At 38.4% G+C, this 17,447-nt stretch overlaps 1 protein-coding gene across 1 annotated transcript in view; it reads left to right on the top strand.

Annotated features, from left to right (window-relative positions):
* LOC134537731 (uncharacterized) overlaps positions 1–17,447 on the top strand; it is a 58,426-nt gene that overhangs the window by 22,154 nt on the left and 18,825 nt on the right. Inside the window, exons 3-5 of the mRNA XM_063378480.1 lie at positions 3,032–3,183; positions 11,529–11,728; positions 15,410–16,010. Coding sequence (XP_063234550.1) covers positions 3,032–3,183; positions 11,529–11,728; positions 15,410–16,010 — 953 coding nt within the window. The remainder of the gene's footprint in view (positions 1–3,031; positions 3,184–11,528; positions 11,729–15,409; positions 16,011–17,447) is intronic.

Below are 17,447 nucleotides of genomic sequence, written 5' to 3'. Positions count from 1 at the left end.
ATCATTCTTCTGGCTTTGGAAGTCAACTGACAAGTCACAACTTGTTCAAATTTAACACTGACTATCTTGAAATAGATATAGTGTCAGCAGTTGCTACTATAAAAACATTTACCAAAATTTTTGACCACACCTCATATTTGACTTTCTCAGAAATATTGTAACTGGGTTTTATTTAATATTTTTATTTGTTAATTAGTGTAAGTATTTAGGCTATTAATTTCTACAATTTTTTATAGGCACCATGTACAATTTTCTGTTAAGGGGTAGTACTAGGCTGCTTAGTATAATGGGGTAACACAATACTAGGTCTAAAAGTTAACCTAGTGTGAAATTTAGTAAACGCTCTTTCTTTTATTGCTACTCACAAAAGTACTGTTTTTTCCCCATCAGTTCTCACTAAACAAAAATACTACTAAATAATTCATACAAGCTTAGGTTTATTTAAAAATATTAATTAATTTTAGTATGTAATTTTGCATACATGTAATTGAAATATGGAAATTAATTTCTGAGTTAAATTTTTTTTTTTTCCCTCTATTGTTAGGTAGATTTTGAAGAAAGACTAGGTATCCATTGTAGCCGTTACCATGGTTCAATGCCCAGAATATTTTTATGTTGATTTTGGTTTCATGGTCCCAAGACTCAAATACTATCGTCATCTCAAAAATATGTATGTGTGTGTGTGTGTGTATATACATACATATATACACACAGCAGTTATGTATATATAACTGCTGTAATTTTACACAAAGCTCTTCCAAATATAGTACTGGAAAGCTTGACCGAGTTTTTTTATTGGGCAAAAACCAACCAAAGGTAAGAAATTAAAATAAATTGCTAAACTCCCTTAGTATGCTGAATATTGCTTTTGTATTAAGTTATTACATCTCATTAGAGTAATACAAAAAACTTTTGTCGAAATATAGTTTTGATACAACCAACCATAACTGCAAGGTATGGAAAAAACGGGGGTTGGAGGACAAAAACAATTCATATATCCTACCATGGGTGTAAATCCCTCCTAGAATTTAAAAATCCTCACTGAAGGGGCTCGTTAGTACTTGCAAAATGTTACTGTGTAACGGTAATTATAAACTTAATTCCACTGGGCCTCCTGGAAATCCTACAGATTTTCGCCTCTCGTAGGCACGCCATCAAATCCATGCAGATATATTTTAAATTTCTTGTTCATTATTTTATTTTAGTTCCTTAGACATTTGGATTTGAGAAAATTGGGATTTGGCTCATCTCTAGTTTTTTTTAATAATTATCTGTATTGTAATGTATCTATTGTCTTGCCAGATAAACTAATAAGAGAGAATTTTTTTTTTTTTTTTTACTAAAATATAGCGCTGCATTTGAGAACCAATAAACTGTTAAATATCACTGATGCCGATTTTGTTCCAACACAATTTTCCTAACTGCTAAACTAAATATATTTTTAAAGTAGCAATCATATATTGTTATGACTATTCAAGTTTACAAACCGTATTCAAGGATTTTTCACAACCATAAAGTTTACTTTGGCACACCAATATACTTAGAAAAAATTTTAAAATTTAACTTTAGAGTGTGGGAACCCTGTTTAAGTTGTAAGTTTAGGGTTGGTTACATATTATACATATCAACTGTAGAGGAGAATGGAAAAGAGAGAGGGGGATGATAAAGTACTATTGTAAAAATATTGCATCTATGAGTTTGATGTGTAAACATCTTAGCTCTCGTATACAGCATTTGGTGAATGGAACAGAAGTCTATTGGAACGGAAATGTGTAAACACTGTGCTGCCATCTGTGGGAGTCTCAGAAATCTCCAAAAAGATGTTGGAGCTGCGTGGACATATTATCTGTACAGTGTACATACATATTACCTTTTGCAACCATCAGGATATATTCTAACTGTATTGGTATGCCAAAGTAAACTTTGTAAGAGTACAACTATCCTTAAATACTTTTATGTTATAATTTATAGTCATAAAAAGAAATAATGACAACTTAAAAAAATACATTAAAATGCTGGCACTACAATTTTGACAACCCTTAGTTAACAGTGAAAACTTGAGATAGTACAGTGTTCATACCGTAGTCTACATAATATTCAACACCATGTTGAATCAAAGAATTTCACAATGAAATTTTTACTGTTAAATCTTAATGTGTTTTATAATATTTCAGATTAATTTTTTTTAATGTATCTATTGGAATACAACTTTTAATTTGGAAAAATTCCTAAAATATAGCGCTACATTCATAATGATGAAGAGAACCTTCAACTCGTGGTTATAGCAGTTTCTACACGCATGAATATTGGACTTACAACCTTTCAAATTTACTTTGGGTAATGCACCCTTATTTCATTGAAATTTTTGGTGCATATAAAAATTTCCCCCTCAATACGCCTAAAGAGTATAACCTTAAAAATGCAGGAAATGAAATTTCGGTCTAGGAAAAATGTCACAGGATCATTGTTGAGGTATTTATTTGCAATGTGTTCGGTACTCCCATTGTTCGGCTAGCTCTGAGAAATCAATAGTACCATCTTTTTAAACAAAATTATAGTTACGTTTTAATAAAGGGAAAAATTTTTACAGTTTTTTTTCCTAAAATTAATACTTTCCTTATATTTATTATGCTCGGCATTATTTAAAAAAATTCTATGTAAAATCATAGTAAAAGTTTATTAGCAACATGAGAAAACATGAATTGCTCATTACTGAGGGTAAATGTTTAAACACCACTTTTTTTTTTTAAATATGGATGAAGTACATGGATTTGAATGACAATGTTTTCATATATATATATATATATATATATATATATATATATATATATATATATATATATATATATATATATATATATATATATATATATATATATATATATATATATATATAAAGAGATTTAGGAATTGTTAATGCTACAATTCAGATTTGCTTACATTACATCAACACATTTTTAATGTTGCTTAAAGTTTATCAAAAGTTTGTTTAAAAAATTTTCTCTACTGTCAACTGTAACTCAAATTTCAGGGAGCACACAACCAGAAGAAATATCAGCCATTCAATGAAAAGTCGGAAACTGGCGATGGAACTGTTTGAGTCATGTAAGATGTTGGATCAGTTTTTAAAACCTCTTCCAGAAGAAAAGTTAATGACAATGAAGCTAATTTACTATAATGAGGGTGAGAAAAATTATGTATTTATCAATTAGTATTTAAATATGAATATAATTTTTGAATGATCAGCATTGCAAGTAGTTTTTGTTAAATATTTAATATTTGTATGCATTGTTGACATTGTTTTAAGTGCAATATTGCAGTAATATTTGCAATAAGTTAACATTGCAGCAAAGAGGTATGAGACTCAAAATGATTTTACATACAAAAAAAATTAATTTTTTATGTTTATTGCAAAATGTAGTTGATTGAGTGATTTTCTTAAATATAATAAAATTAAAAATTTATACTTTAAAAAAATTACAATTACATTATATTTTTGGGAAAAACCTTTGCAATACTCCCTTGAACCACCGCTGAAAATACACAAATTTACTACAGGAAGTGTAATCAGTATCACTATACACTTAACAAGACTAAGTATTTTTATTTTAGCTGATGGCATTATTCAAAAAATCAATATGGCATGAGTACTTAACTTTGCATGCTTGCAACTCATATGACATTTCTTAATTGCCTTGTTAAATCAGCATTAGTTGATTGGAAGTTATAATAATTTGTGTAAGAGATTTGAAACTAAATGAAAATTCTTTTCTTCCCTCAGTATTGATTGTCATCTTGCTTATTTAGGAGGTTGTACTGTAGCTGATTAAAGTTTATCAAGAATTATGTGCCTGGGAAAATTGTGCCTTCGCATAAAAAGTGGAATAATTGCACCCCTATGAGAATAGCAACAGCACTCATTGGTATCTGGAAAATTGCAACCTTGCGTAGAAAGTGTTGTATCAGTTAGTCTATGGCTAGTGTGTAAGAGAGGAGGTTGTCTTGTACTGAATGTAAACAAGTTGAAATACAAGATTATACAAAAGCATGTACGGCTGTATTAAATAGCAATTAGTTTAGACGAACCCACACAACATGGTGTCAGAAGTGGGGTCTCGCGTGCTCGCCGGTAGAAGATTGTGATGGAAAAAAAAAAACCTGAAGTGGAACTTGCGCCCGAGATGATAAACGTCAACATGGCAGACGGCGGCGAGGGAAAAAAAAGTTGCGAATTATCACTAGTAATTGGGAAACAGCTTAAACCACCGGGGCCTCTGGATTTTACTGACCCTAACGCCTGGTTCAAGTGGAAAGTCCAATTCGATCGTTATCTAAATCTCAGTGGTCAGAACAAATGCAAGGATGAAGAGAAGATCGACTTATTAATGTATGTGTTAGGGGAGAAAGCGGATGAAGTGATAGTCACGTTCGAGAAACCAACGAGTGGGTGGACTTACAAAGAATTAGTGCAGGCCTTTGATAGACACTTCAAGCCTCGGGTAAATATAATTTTTGAAAGATTCAAGTTCAACTCGCGAATTCAACAAAAAGGGGAAACTGCGGAACAGTTCATTACGGCCCTGCATAACCTCGCCGATCACTGTGATTACGGCCCCTTGAAAGACGAGCTTATTCGCGACAGAATAGTGGTCGGGATGCAAGACATCTCGCTAAGTGAAAAAATGCAGCTCCAGTGTACCCTGACCTTGCAAGATGCCATTAATATGTGCCGCCAGGGAGAGTTGCAAACATCACAGTCACAGCAGTTACGTGGAAATCAAGAGCAGATAAATTACATACAGAAGAAGGGACCTTCCAGTAAATCAGACGCAGGTCAGAATCGTAGATTCAGTGCCCGTTTTGAGTCAAAAAATCTACGTCGAAGCTTCGATTCCGGGGAACATCAGGGAAGTGGTCAATCATCTATGCAGAACACTGGAAGTTGTGGGAAGTGTGGACGGACGCACAGCAGAAATAACTGCCCTGCCCAGAACATTACATGCTACACGTGTGAATGCTAGGATGTGCAGGACCAAGAAAAATCTTCATCACATCTGTGAACTCTCGGATCCAGATGGAGAACCAGACTATGTGATAGGAGTTATAAGGGACACTCAACAATCTAACCCATTTAAAGTACACCTACAAGTGGTGGAGCTGGAAAGATCTGTGGAATTTTTTATTGATACAGGAGCCGATGTCACCTGCATGCCAAGCGAGATGATGGACCCAAAAGACTTACAACAAGGAACCAACATTAGTAATGTATGCGGGCCAGATGGGCGTAGTCTGGACGTAGTCGGTTACAGGAATCTCACATTGCAGTATCGAGGGTGTAGGCAATTAGTTAAAGTGTATTTCATTGGCAAATTGCTCCATCCGTTATTGGGTAAACATGCCATTCAAGCATTAGACGTTGTTCAAGTGGTTCACCGAGTGAATGTAGAAGCAGAGTTTCCAAATCTATTCTCTGGTCTAGGTAAATGGGAAAGTGACATGAAAATTCACCTTCAACCAGAAGCTAAACCGTACGCATTGACAAGTCCAAGAATGGTGCCCCTGCCGTTGTTAAAGAAAGTGAAACAGGAACTAGAGAGGATGGTCCGACTGGACGTTATCACACCAGTGGAGGTTCCGACCGAGTACTGCGCTCCTATGGTGGTAACCGCCAAAGGCGATGGAGTAAGGATTTGTGGTGACTTCACTAAACTAAACAGGTACGTCCACCGACCAGTGTTCCCTATTCCAAAGATCCACTATACCTTGGCACAACTGAAAGGGGCTAAGATCTTCAGCAAATTGGATGCTAACTCTGGATTTTACCAGGTGCCCCTGAGTAAGGAAAGTCAACACTTAACAACATTCATCACACCATTTGGGCGGTTTATGTATAAAAGGCTCCCATTTGGGTTGAACTGTGCACCTGAGTATTTCAGTTCAAAAATAGCACAAGTACTTGAAGGTATCCCTAATGTGGTATATCACGTTGATGATGTACTGGTGTTCGGGGACACGGTTGAAGACCATGACAGAACATTGCGCCAGGTATTGGAAAAGTACAGTGCAACGGGCATTACTATAAACACAGAAAAAGGTGTGTTTGGAGTGAGTAAAGTTACCTTTTTAGGTCATGAAATATCAGCTGAAGGTATTAGGGTGGAGCCCAGTAGAATACAACCCATTGAAAAATTTGCAGCACCTGAGGGTAAGCAAGCACTGTTGCGGTTTTTGGGAATGGTCAACTTTGTGGGTAGGTTCATCCCAAATCGTTCTGAAGTATTGCAACCACTGACCGATCTGCTGAAGGAGGGTCAGCCATTTGTTTGGGGTAGGGATCAACAGGCAGCGTTCATGAAAGCAAAAGACCTTATTACTCAATCACCTTGCTTATCACACTTTGACGCGGAGATGGAGCTTATTGTGAGTGCTGACAGCTCATCATTTGGGCTAGGATTTGCACTGTTCCAGCAAAACACAGACGGAACACGAGATACTATCTGTTATGGCTCGAGAGTTTTATCTAAAGTTGAATGTCATTATGCTCAAATTGAGAAAGAGGCACTAGCGCTGACGTGGGCATGTGAAAAACTACAAGAATATATACTAGGCCAGCAAAATGTTACCCTAGAGACAGATCATAAACCACTCATACAGATTTTGATGTCCAAAAGTATTGATGAGCTTTCTCCATGACTTCAACGGTTTAGAATAAGACTCATGAAATACAACTATGTGGTTGTGTATACACCAGGGAAGCAGTTAGTAGTAGCGGACTGCCTGTCCAGAAGTCCGTGGCAGGAGGTGAACATTGAGGACGAGTTGTTGACAGACACGCTGGCCCAGATCAATATGATTATTAATCACCTGTCAGTGGCTCAGACTATAATGGACCAGATCAAACAAAACCAACAACAGGACTCAGTGTGCATCAAATCGGTCTGGTGGTTGGGGCTAAGCACGCAGTTACAAAATCTCATCCAGACATGCCCAGTTTGTGTGGAAAACCGGGCTAATCGAGTAGAGCCTTTTGTGGCTGAAAAGGTTCCTGACTACCTTGGCAAAAAGTAGGGGTCGATTTGCTGAAATGTCAAGGGAAGTGGTACCTAGTGGTTGCAGACTATTATTCAAAGTACTTTGAGTTAACCGAGTTGAACAAGTTAACTGAAGCAGTTGTTGTGCAGGAGTGCAAAAACATCTTTTCTCGATTCGGCATCCCAGAGATAGTGAGGACTGACAATGGTCCTCAATTCAAAAGCACATTTTTGCAGTTTGGTCAGTCTTATGGTTTCCAGCACGTCACCAGTAGTCCCCTGTACAGCCAATCTAATGGGTGTGCGGAGGCAGCAGTAAAGACTGCAAAAAGACTTCTGACGAAAGGAGGGGACATTTACGAGGCCTTACTAGCTCATCGCAGCACACCTTTGGCTGGGGGCATGTCGCCCCTGGAAATTATGCTAGGGCGAAAGGTCCGAACATCAGTACCGTCATTGAACTTACACAATGATACAGTCTTCAAGGGAGTGAAGAACCACTTACAAAAAGAAAAGGAATACCAACGGCAGTGGTACAACCGGCGACACAGGACACGGGACCTGGCCCCCTTACAAAATAAGGACAGGGTATGGGTAATAGACAAAAAAAAATATGGGGTGGTGGTGAGCACACCCGCAGAGCTACGAGTTCCCAGAGCATACGTCGTGGAAGCAGAAGGAGGCAGGTACAGACGTAACAGATGTCATCTGGTTCCCGCCCCTCTGAAGTGGCCACGAGACAGACCAGGGTGCCAAAGTAGCGACTACGAAGAAACTGTATCAGGAGGAGATAGTCTAGGAACCAGTGAATTTGTGAGTGGACCTAATAGTAGGCGAGGGCAAATGGGAAAAGAAGTGGCAACAGACAGTGTCCAGGCAGGAGAGCCAGCCGTGAGCCAGGAATCGGGGGGACTGGAGTCTGACGATGAACCGGAATGGTTGGGCTGGGACAATCAATCCCAGCAGAATGTCGGGGTAAATGTACCGAAATCGAGAAAATCTAGTAGAGTAAAGACCACTCCCGGGTGGATGAAAGACTATTACTAAACTGGGGGGAAACCAGAACAGTACAATGGTGAATGCAATAATGTAGCAGGTATTAGACGAACATGGGTTATATTGTGAAAGGAAGAACTGGGGACTCTCAGCTGTGGGGTGTACGTAGTAGTGTGAACTTGACTAGTACGTTAGCATGTAGCAGTGATAGGAGTGTATAGTAGTAGGTGAAAGGTAACTGGTGTTTCTGTATAAGGGTTACCTAGTCAAGAGTTATTGGTCGACTGTGAAACTTAAGAAAAAGGGAAAGATGTATCAGTTAGTCTATGGCTAGTGTGTAAGAGAGGAGGTTGTCTTGTACTGAATGTAAACAAGTTGAAATACAAGATTATACAAAAGCATGTACGGCTGTATTAAATAGCAATTAGTTTAGACGAACCCACATAACAGAAAGTGTAATGGTGTAATGGGTCATATGCTCGTTAGTAGGTAATATCAATTCCTCCGAAGTGTTGTTTTCACAAATAATTTTGTGAAGTTTGAGTGAAATTGCAGAATTAATAGTCTATTGTAAGCATTTTTCCCAGTGTAAGTGCGCCCGAGTTGGCACACTTGGCAGGGGTGATCGAGCAGCGTGAAAAACACATGATGTAATGTCATGCCATGGGTATGTATACCAGAGTTGTGCAGTCGGAAGCATTCGGAATCACACTGTCGAGAAAGATACAGGGCACCAGTGAGCAACGACACTTGTGAAGCAATGGTGAGTCCAGTATTGAGCAAATTTATGACATTCTGGCTAGAAAAGATTGTCACCAGAATAGAAGGTTACCCCTTCCTCTCTCCGGCCTTAGTTTGCTGGTAATGTTGGGGTACCTCGGGCACTCGGAGAGCAAGTGACTACTCGTTATGGTGGATCAGCGAGGGGCGCTTGCGTCCCTGTGAGCAGTGGCACCGAGGACATATTGGGTAGTGATGCCTACCAGTCCAGACAAGCACAATGCCTATCAGAGGGTGCTGGAAAACGTCTGCTGAGTCCAAAGCGCCTAGGAGTAAGCAGCACTCGACCATGAATCGGCAGCGGGAACAGTCCCATTGGGGACGATTCGGCACCAAGGAAGCTGTGGTCAACTGATCCCCATCTGGACGCGCATGGAGAGGGTTGGCATCGTTACTCTGCCAGAAACTGGTGTCCACTACAAGGCGAGAGCGAGTTAGTGTATTGTTGTCTGGAGGCTCACGACAGTGCAGCCAGAGGTTGCCACAGCAAAATTTAAGGTGAAAGAAACTTATCAGCACCCGCCATGCCACAGGGGTATATTACAGACATAACAAGCCTGTGCTTCAGAGCCAATAATAGATTGAACTTTTAGCGTAGAGTAGAATCAGTAAAGTATACTTAGAATCGGTAATTAAAAATTCTTGTTGCTTTCAAGCCTGGTTACCACACTTTGCAGACACTGTGCTGCCAGTAAAGTTGTTTCACGACTGTAGCAATTGATGGTAAGGCATGCAACGTGCAGATATTTAAAATGAAGCTGAGATATAGTAAAGTGGGAGTTAGTTGTGTGCATGATGCAACCAGTTTATGTCAATAAATTTTAGACAGTTTTATATAATTGAATGTTTTTGTAGTAAATATACTACTTAATCTTATTTTCGATTTGTTTCTCCCGCACAACCACCAACTGTTAAAGCAGCCGCTGAGAGGAGACTTCAAATGACAGCATTGTTTACATGTAACTTTCCTTTGGAACAAAAGTGTATAATATTCTGAAATGGCCTTTGTGCTCCTGCATCCTGCTAGAGTCCTTAAACTGTTTGGTCAAAACCATGCTTTAATTCCTTCTGAAGGGTGTAGGAATTTGGATTGAGATGAACTTTGTGTTTAATCTTATTGTTCCACCCTTCGACAACATTGTTTGTTTGATGCTTTCTATCGCCACCACAGGGCCAGACATCAATGAGAATGTTAGGATTTTACAGCTATTGGTGCACAAAATAGTCAAAAAACACAGTTTTTCCCCTTCAAGCACCATACTGTGGATCAGGAGCCACCGTCTTCATCATTGTGGGGTATTATTGCCAGAGTGCTACATATGCGTACGTGATGCCTTACTTCTTTGTCATTCTTCTAGCCCTGCTATAATCCCAGTCTTTGAACCTTGCACCATAAACACTGATTGAAGTGGAAAATGCACCCTTTTATGGTGCTGGACGGGAAGTTTGAAACTAGTGAAGAAATGCAGGCATCTTCGAAGTTGATCATGAATCTTCTCAGATTCCTTCCCAGCAAACAATCCTTTGTTTTACAAAATTTTATGTTGTACATTTCTCTTTTTTTTTTGGGCGGGAAAATGAATCCTACTGGAGTGATGTTGGTCTGGTCCTCTATACTACTGAGGTCTGCATGAATTTCATAGCGTTAGGTGAACTGCTTGCTACAGAATTTGAAGGACCCGTCCATGTGATACTGCTTGAGACTGTAGTAATCCTCTGCCTTTAAAGCTATAAAAAATGAGTATTCTCTGTTCGACTCCATCCACTAAAAGAAAACATTTTCTGTTATCTTCAGACAAATAGATTTCATGTTGCTTTGATCTTCTTGTGTGTGCTGTCTCACATAGTTCATGCTGCATTTGAAGCTGGAGCAGGTACACAGGTACTAATGTCATGAGGTCAAATCCTTGATCAAACAGAGGACTCATTTCTTTCTGATAGAGCTCGAGAGATAGGTTCTTTGCCTTCTCGTGCTCTCTTCTTAGCTGCCACTCATTGAATTCTGACTTTTGTTTTGGCAATGTCTGGTTTGCACTTATGATTGGAGACAATTATTTTGTGCTCTTTTGTAGTAACTGTCCTCTAAAATTCTCTCTCTTCCCCTGAATACAAAGCCAAGCTAATTCTATATAAATATCCTTTGAACAAAGCACACTGCCTGCCTTTCTTCGTCTCGGTTGTAGTCAATTGATCCAACACAAAATATAGTTCAACCACCTTACCATCACCCTTGATAATGAAGAAAACAAAAGTATGTGGTTGAAGGTCACACGAAGTGTGATGCAGGTTAGGAAGGAGGGGAACAAATGGCAAACAACTTCACGGGGTGCAGTTTTCCCCACCATTGTAAGGGTGCAACTTTCTCACTTTTTGTGCTAGGGTGCAATTTTCCCAGGTGCAATTTTCATGCATCCATTTAAGGTGCTCACCTAGCTGAGTGTTGATCTGATGCATATGCAGGATTTGGACTACTATTTTTCTCAAGAACCATTCATCAATGAATATTTCCACTGGAGGTCTTTATCTGTAACACTAAATAAATCATATGTTTTTATTTATTTATCACTCATACAAAGTGTAATACAAATATTTTACCCTCTCTGGCATTTTTATGTATGTTGTATTAAATGATAGTTTTAAACTTTGTTTCATACTTAACACGTAATTCATATTAATATGTCACGTAATTCATACTAATATGTCCACCCATTTACATTACAGTGACTCCTCGAGACTATGAACCACTTGGTTTTGAGGCATCAAGAAATTCTGCGATCACGTATGCTTGTGAGGGGATACCACAGAAATACAGAGTTGGGTCTGTTGTAACAAAATTTCACAAAACCAAACTCCATTTGCAGTCTACGCTCATAGATAAAAAAGTTGTCAAAGAATATAAAAAGAACAAGCAGCAGCAACAGGTCAGTTCATTCAGCATTTACAGAAGAATGTTAACACATCTCAATACAATTATTTTCCATCCTCCCTTTCTGTGTCCTCTTATTTGACACTCTAATACTAAAGTTTGATTTTTTTTGATAAATATTAAAAGAAAATAGTTTCACCATATCTGTTATTCAGTATATCTGTCCCTTGGAGTAACACTGTTTAATTTGCATGGTTTTGAAATAAGGATGCCAATAAATTACGGCATGATTTGAAGAAGCGTGGTCATAGATTCAAGTAATGCTCTTTTTCATCTATGAAAATTTTAATTTTGTGCATGCTCTATGGCAGAGGCAAGTTAATACAATGCACCAAATGAATAATATGACGAATCAACAAACATTAGTTTCTTTGATAATTTTCCTTAATATCTATATTCGCTTCCTTTATTGTATATTTACTTTAGCATGATTAAAATGGTACTGTGCTTTATATTACATAGAAATATCTCAGATGCCTGAGTGTTTAGCCAATGTTTATATTACCCCATCCTACAAGTCATCAACGCTGGTCGGAAAAGCCATAAGTTTTAAGGGCTATTTTCCCTCATGCCTCCAGAATATGTTAATGCAAGTCATGTGGTTAGCAAACGTGCATTTGGTAAATAATCACATTAACAATTTAAGTAATCTTGTTCTTCAAAAATATTGTGTGTATCTTAATAGAAACCTTAAAGAAACCAAAATTCAAGAGCACAGAAGGAAATATGACTTTCCCCAGAACTGAGATTCTTAAACCAACTTTCCAAATAGAAGGGTGGTGTTCTAGCATCTTAGCCACTAAGATAGATTTGGTAGGAAGTTGACTGTGCTTGTTTGAGGTGAATCAGATGCCTCTAGATTGGATTTTTATATATTTTTACATAATTTTAAATTCAAATTTTGAAACTCTCCCCATCATGCCATTAGTAGACTTTTGCATCCAATATAAAAATCCACCGTCGTTGATTGCAGTTAGTTTCATCATATCTGTAATTATATTCAAAATTAAGAATTAATTTCCCTTTTTAATAATGGATTTTGCTCAATCTCTATTGGTAATAGAAATCTGTTAAATGGTTCTACCTGATGAGCTTTGATTTCTAGTATTTTATCTTTAATGAACGGATGCAAAAACGTCCAAGATGGAAGGATCTCTCCACCTTAAGGCAGGAGGTGACCTGAGTTCGGTAGATACAGGAAAGAGTTGTAAGTTGGCAGTCTTGCTCAGCTAGCTTGCAGCCACAACGTGGTGGAAAATATTTTGAGTGTTCCTCTTTTGCTGGCAAAATGTGAGTCATTTGAAAAGGGCACCATCCAAGCCATAGGTCAGTTTCATATTTTTCTTAATTTTTTAGTATCCTAATCAAAGTAATTAATAAAAAGTTTATATTCATTTGGTATTGTTATGGAATGTCGAAAAATGTTTTGGTATGAACTTAAAACATATCTAGAAAATAAAATATGATAGAAAAAGTTTTTTGTACACATTAATATTTGAAGTAAACTATAACAATAGTTGGCTGCTCTTTGTGTTACTTCTGCTTTTTTTTGAGCATTTTCATGCATTCTTGTATTCATGTTACTGGGAACAGTTTTCTTGTGCCATTCAGGTCACAGAAATAGTAATAGCAAGGACAACCATATTCAATTTAATTTGTGCAATGAAGTGAGACATTGCAATGGGATGAAACACACATGCTATAACTGTAAACTGGAGGTGTGATATTGTTTGATGACTTGCTTCAAGAATTCTTATTGGCTTGATGTTACAATATAGTGCTGCTATAATACTGTTAAACAATAATCATGAATTCCAATTATTTATAACCACTAAATTTACTTGCAAATTTTAATTAATTAATTTTATCTATTGCAGCATGTGACAGGTTTTTTACAGAGAATTCTGGAACAATACTGTTCATTCAGGTGCTGAGTGCAATATTGCTCTTTATGCTCCTGTGCTACTCCTGAAAAATCTCACATGCTCCAGAAAGCAGAAAGGCTGACCATGTGAACAACTTTGTGTGTCTGTAATTCAATGTATTTTTATTTTTTTAGTTGGCTATGTTTTTATAGGTAATTAGCAAATTACACATTGTAAACACTACATTATAAAATTTGAAAGAACTCGTGAAACACATTCACATACATTCTAATGTTTTGACGTGGCCGGGGGTTGTTCGGACGGCTTTAAAGCGGTGTGTTAGTGGGCGCTACCACGTGGTGAGGCACGTGGACCCGGTGAGACTCCTAACTCGGGACGTGATGTCGCCCGTGTGAGGACATGACTCGTTTCCCCCGCGCGCGGCTTATAGAATAACCTGACCTCAGCCTGCTCTCAGTGTCGGGCACGCTATGCTTACGCAGTGGGCTCTTAGGGCGTCCCACACGCCCGCCGATGAGGGTACACACGTGGTGAATTAAAAGAACATCACGAGTTCAGAGCTTTTGTGGTTTATTAGCCCCTGTAGGAACAGGGGGCTCGCACAACACGTTACATCTACTCACGAAAGAAAGCTGTTCAAAAGCCTTGCGGCGCGATCAGTTTAGATGAGGGCCGGCCACCACGTGGCCGGGATTTAAGATTTGCGTTTATTAAAAGTCCCGCAAACGGAGTTAATATATTTAATTAAACAGTCAGCCCCCGAGGTAGGCTCCGAGGACGAACGAAAGTGATTAGGATTTAAAATTACACAAACAGAATTACCAGATCAGCGGAAGCAAAGTTGAAGTCCCCGGAGTGCTGGAAGCGTCCTACCTCGGGTAGCGATGAGAAGAGACTGGGGTGAAAAATGGCTGCCATTGTAGCAAGACAGTGGCGCTGCGCACCGAAACGGACAGTACCATTATTCCAACTAGACCGCGCCGTGGCCGATTTAAGAAATACATAAAACGTACAAACACCTCTTCACATTTAAAAGTAAAGCTACATGCACTGCAATTACATAAAAGTTCAGTTAATTAAATATTAAATATAAAAGATAATATTGCCAAATGGCCTTCGGCAAGTCTGCGTCTATAGCGGCCAGCTAATATTTAGGTGGAACAAAATTGAAGGGAATACTGTTATTAAAAGCTACATTTACTTAATGGGGGTTTTTTAAAGAAAACAACAAACATGACACTTAATAATAATCACGGGAGCGAAGCACTGACTCTACTGCGCCCTTTTCCTGTAGTCCGTGGTGCTCTCTCACACGCACACACACACCCGTGACGTCGGCGGGCGGTTCAAATGCCGAGGAAGGAAGGAGGGTGGTTAGGGAGGTGGTATCATATCGAGCTAGGCCGCAGCCCCGGACGATGTCAGTTTGTTATAATTTATCAGATTTCACACATTCTGATCCCAACTTTTTATACTTCCAGCATCTATTTTTAGGGTGTTATAATGATGCATAAATTCTTATTTTGAAACTAGGTATATTATCCTTTTAAATAAAAGTTTTTAGTTTTTTAATTCTTTAACCATTCACTTTAATTACTCAATTTTCTGTTAGAGAAAATATTTTATATATTTGTTAAAAAGAACTATCCTTTGATTTTTTTTTTGTAATATAAGTATCATTACCTACAGTAGGTATGAAGAAATCCCTTTTTTTTTTTGTAAATATACCTTTAATATTGATGTTTTAGTTTGTCAGGACCAGATATTTAAACCGCTGTATGTTTTTCTAGGTCACTGGTACTTCAAAAGAATCACCAAATGTAGTTAATTCAACTACCGAAAGCTGTGCGTCTACATCAACAGTTACAGATATTTGCATCACTGTCCAACTAACCCCAGAACAGCCACTGCAGGAGCCGATAACTGAGTCAAGTTCACATGCGGACATGTTACAGTTTAATGTGCCAAAGCCACGACGAAGGCGGGCCAAGTCCTGTTCAAACTGCGAAACTCATGCACTGGCAAATCTCAAGAAGAGGAAAACAGTGAGTGATGGAGCTCTAAAAGACAAAAAAATGAAACGGAACACAAGTATACAAGTAAGAAAAATAGTTAAAAAAGCAAAAGCAAGAAAAATGTGTGCAAACACAGATAGTGAAGACAAGATCGGTAACTCAGCTGTTCCAAGGGTTGTAAGAAGTAACAAAAAGACCGCTGAAGTGAAGAATGAGACCGGTATGAATGATTCAGATGCCACTACAACAGATATGGAAATTGGAGAAACATTCACTGCAGACACAGATGAGGAATCAGGGTCCAGTAACTCAGAGTTCCAGAAGGAGCAAGTAAGCCTATCCAAGTCATCAGTGGCAACAGAAACTATACGCATAAGTAAGTAAATACGTTGTATTGTGGGAGACTGCACAAAATGTATTTTAATTGCCAGTGGGCTATATAAAAGAATTTCCTGTTATATCATTTTTAAAGAGCCTTTAGTATGAGTTGGTAATATTACCATGTTGAGCACACCTGGTGTACTCATGATACTTAAAACACAGTGGGATTTTTCGCATTTGGGAAAATGATTGATGTTGCTGAGAGCCAGTAGGTTTTCTCTGGGTAGCCTTTCCCTTCCCCTCGTACCTTCTGTCAATGCTCCATACTCATCTCATCACTGCTTGTCATCTCTGATTACCTTGATATCGGTGAGATGTTAACCCCAAATTTGTTCAATAATTCCTAACACTCATTAATTCTGCTTGCTGAAGTCTTAGCACATGGAGAGTGCCTGGGAACCTCCTTTCTTCTGTAGGGCTTCCTACCACGGATACAACTGGTGTAGTGCAGTGGGGGCTGTTGCCAGGGGTGTAGGAAGTAGATTCTGAAACCTGGAAGTCCCAATAGAATCAGGTAGCGTGCATCCCTCCATTTGGGTCACACAGGTGCCTGACCACCTTTCACAATGTTGTCTCACCAGCTATTGTACCTTGGTAATTGTCACACAGTCGTTTATCCAGTGGAACGAGCATCACCCAGCCAACCTCCATGCTTGAGCTCAGAATTTCGTCTATTAAAAGGATCTAAATGGAGGGTGAAAGAGATCAATTTAAATCTGAATGGGGCTTGGAAAGACAATGAGGCCAGCTTACATAGAAAGAGGGTGCTAAGCTACACGGAGGCATCACTGCGACATTGCACCTTCTGTGGCAGTGAAGCCTGGTCCCGACTCCGTCAGTAGCAGCCCCCGCTGGTGGAACACACCCGCTTGCCCGGCTCATGCAAGTCAAAAGTTTGCATATATGCAAATAGCTTAACCCAGTGTTTTTATAACCATCCTGTATAAATCATTGACCAAACAATTACATGATCATGTAATCAAATTAATCTAGACCTCAAGGGAAAGTGCGACGTAAGACACGTATGTTGACCCCTTAAGGTTGGGTTTATAAACTATGCAAGAAACGCAATAACGATAGAAACGTAAGGCTCAAAAAGTTAAGCAATCACATTTTAGTGTACTGGTTTATAAACGATGCAAGGTACAATAATGCAATGCAAGTATTGTTCAACTACCAACTTTCTTGCATTTTGTCTTGCATTTTCGATGGCCATATTGGAAGTGAAGTGTTTCGAAAAATTTTAAAGACGCATACATTATGTGCGTAGAAGGCCACAATGTTGTTTTTATTATTATCAACATTAAGTTTTTGCTTGTTAAACTTTCACAAAGTGATTGAAAATAACCCTTTTAAATGATAAGTGAAAATTTTGATAAACATGAATGAACAAAAGAAGCCACGGGAAAAAAAATTAAAACTGTTTGGAAAT

Source organism: Bacillus rossius, chromosome 12 (assembly GCF_032445375.1).
Source record: "Bacillus rossius redtenbacheri isolate Brsri chromosome 12, Brsri_v3, whole genome shotgun sequence".
NCBI classification, from domain to species: Eukaryota; Metazoa; Arthropoda; class Insecta; order Phasmatodea; family Bacillidae; genus Bacillus; species Bacillus rossius.
This window is presented reverse-complemented; position numbering and strand designations above follow the sequence as displayed.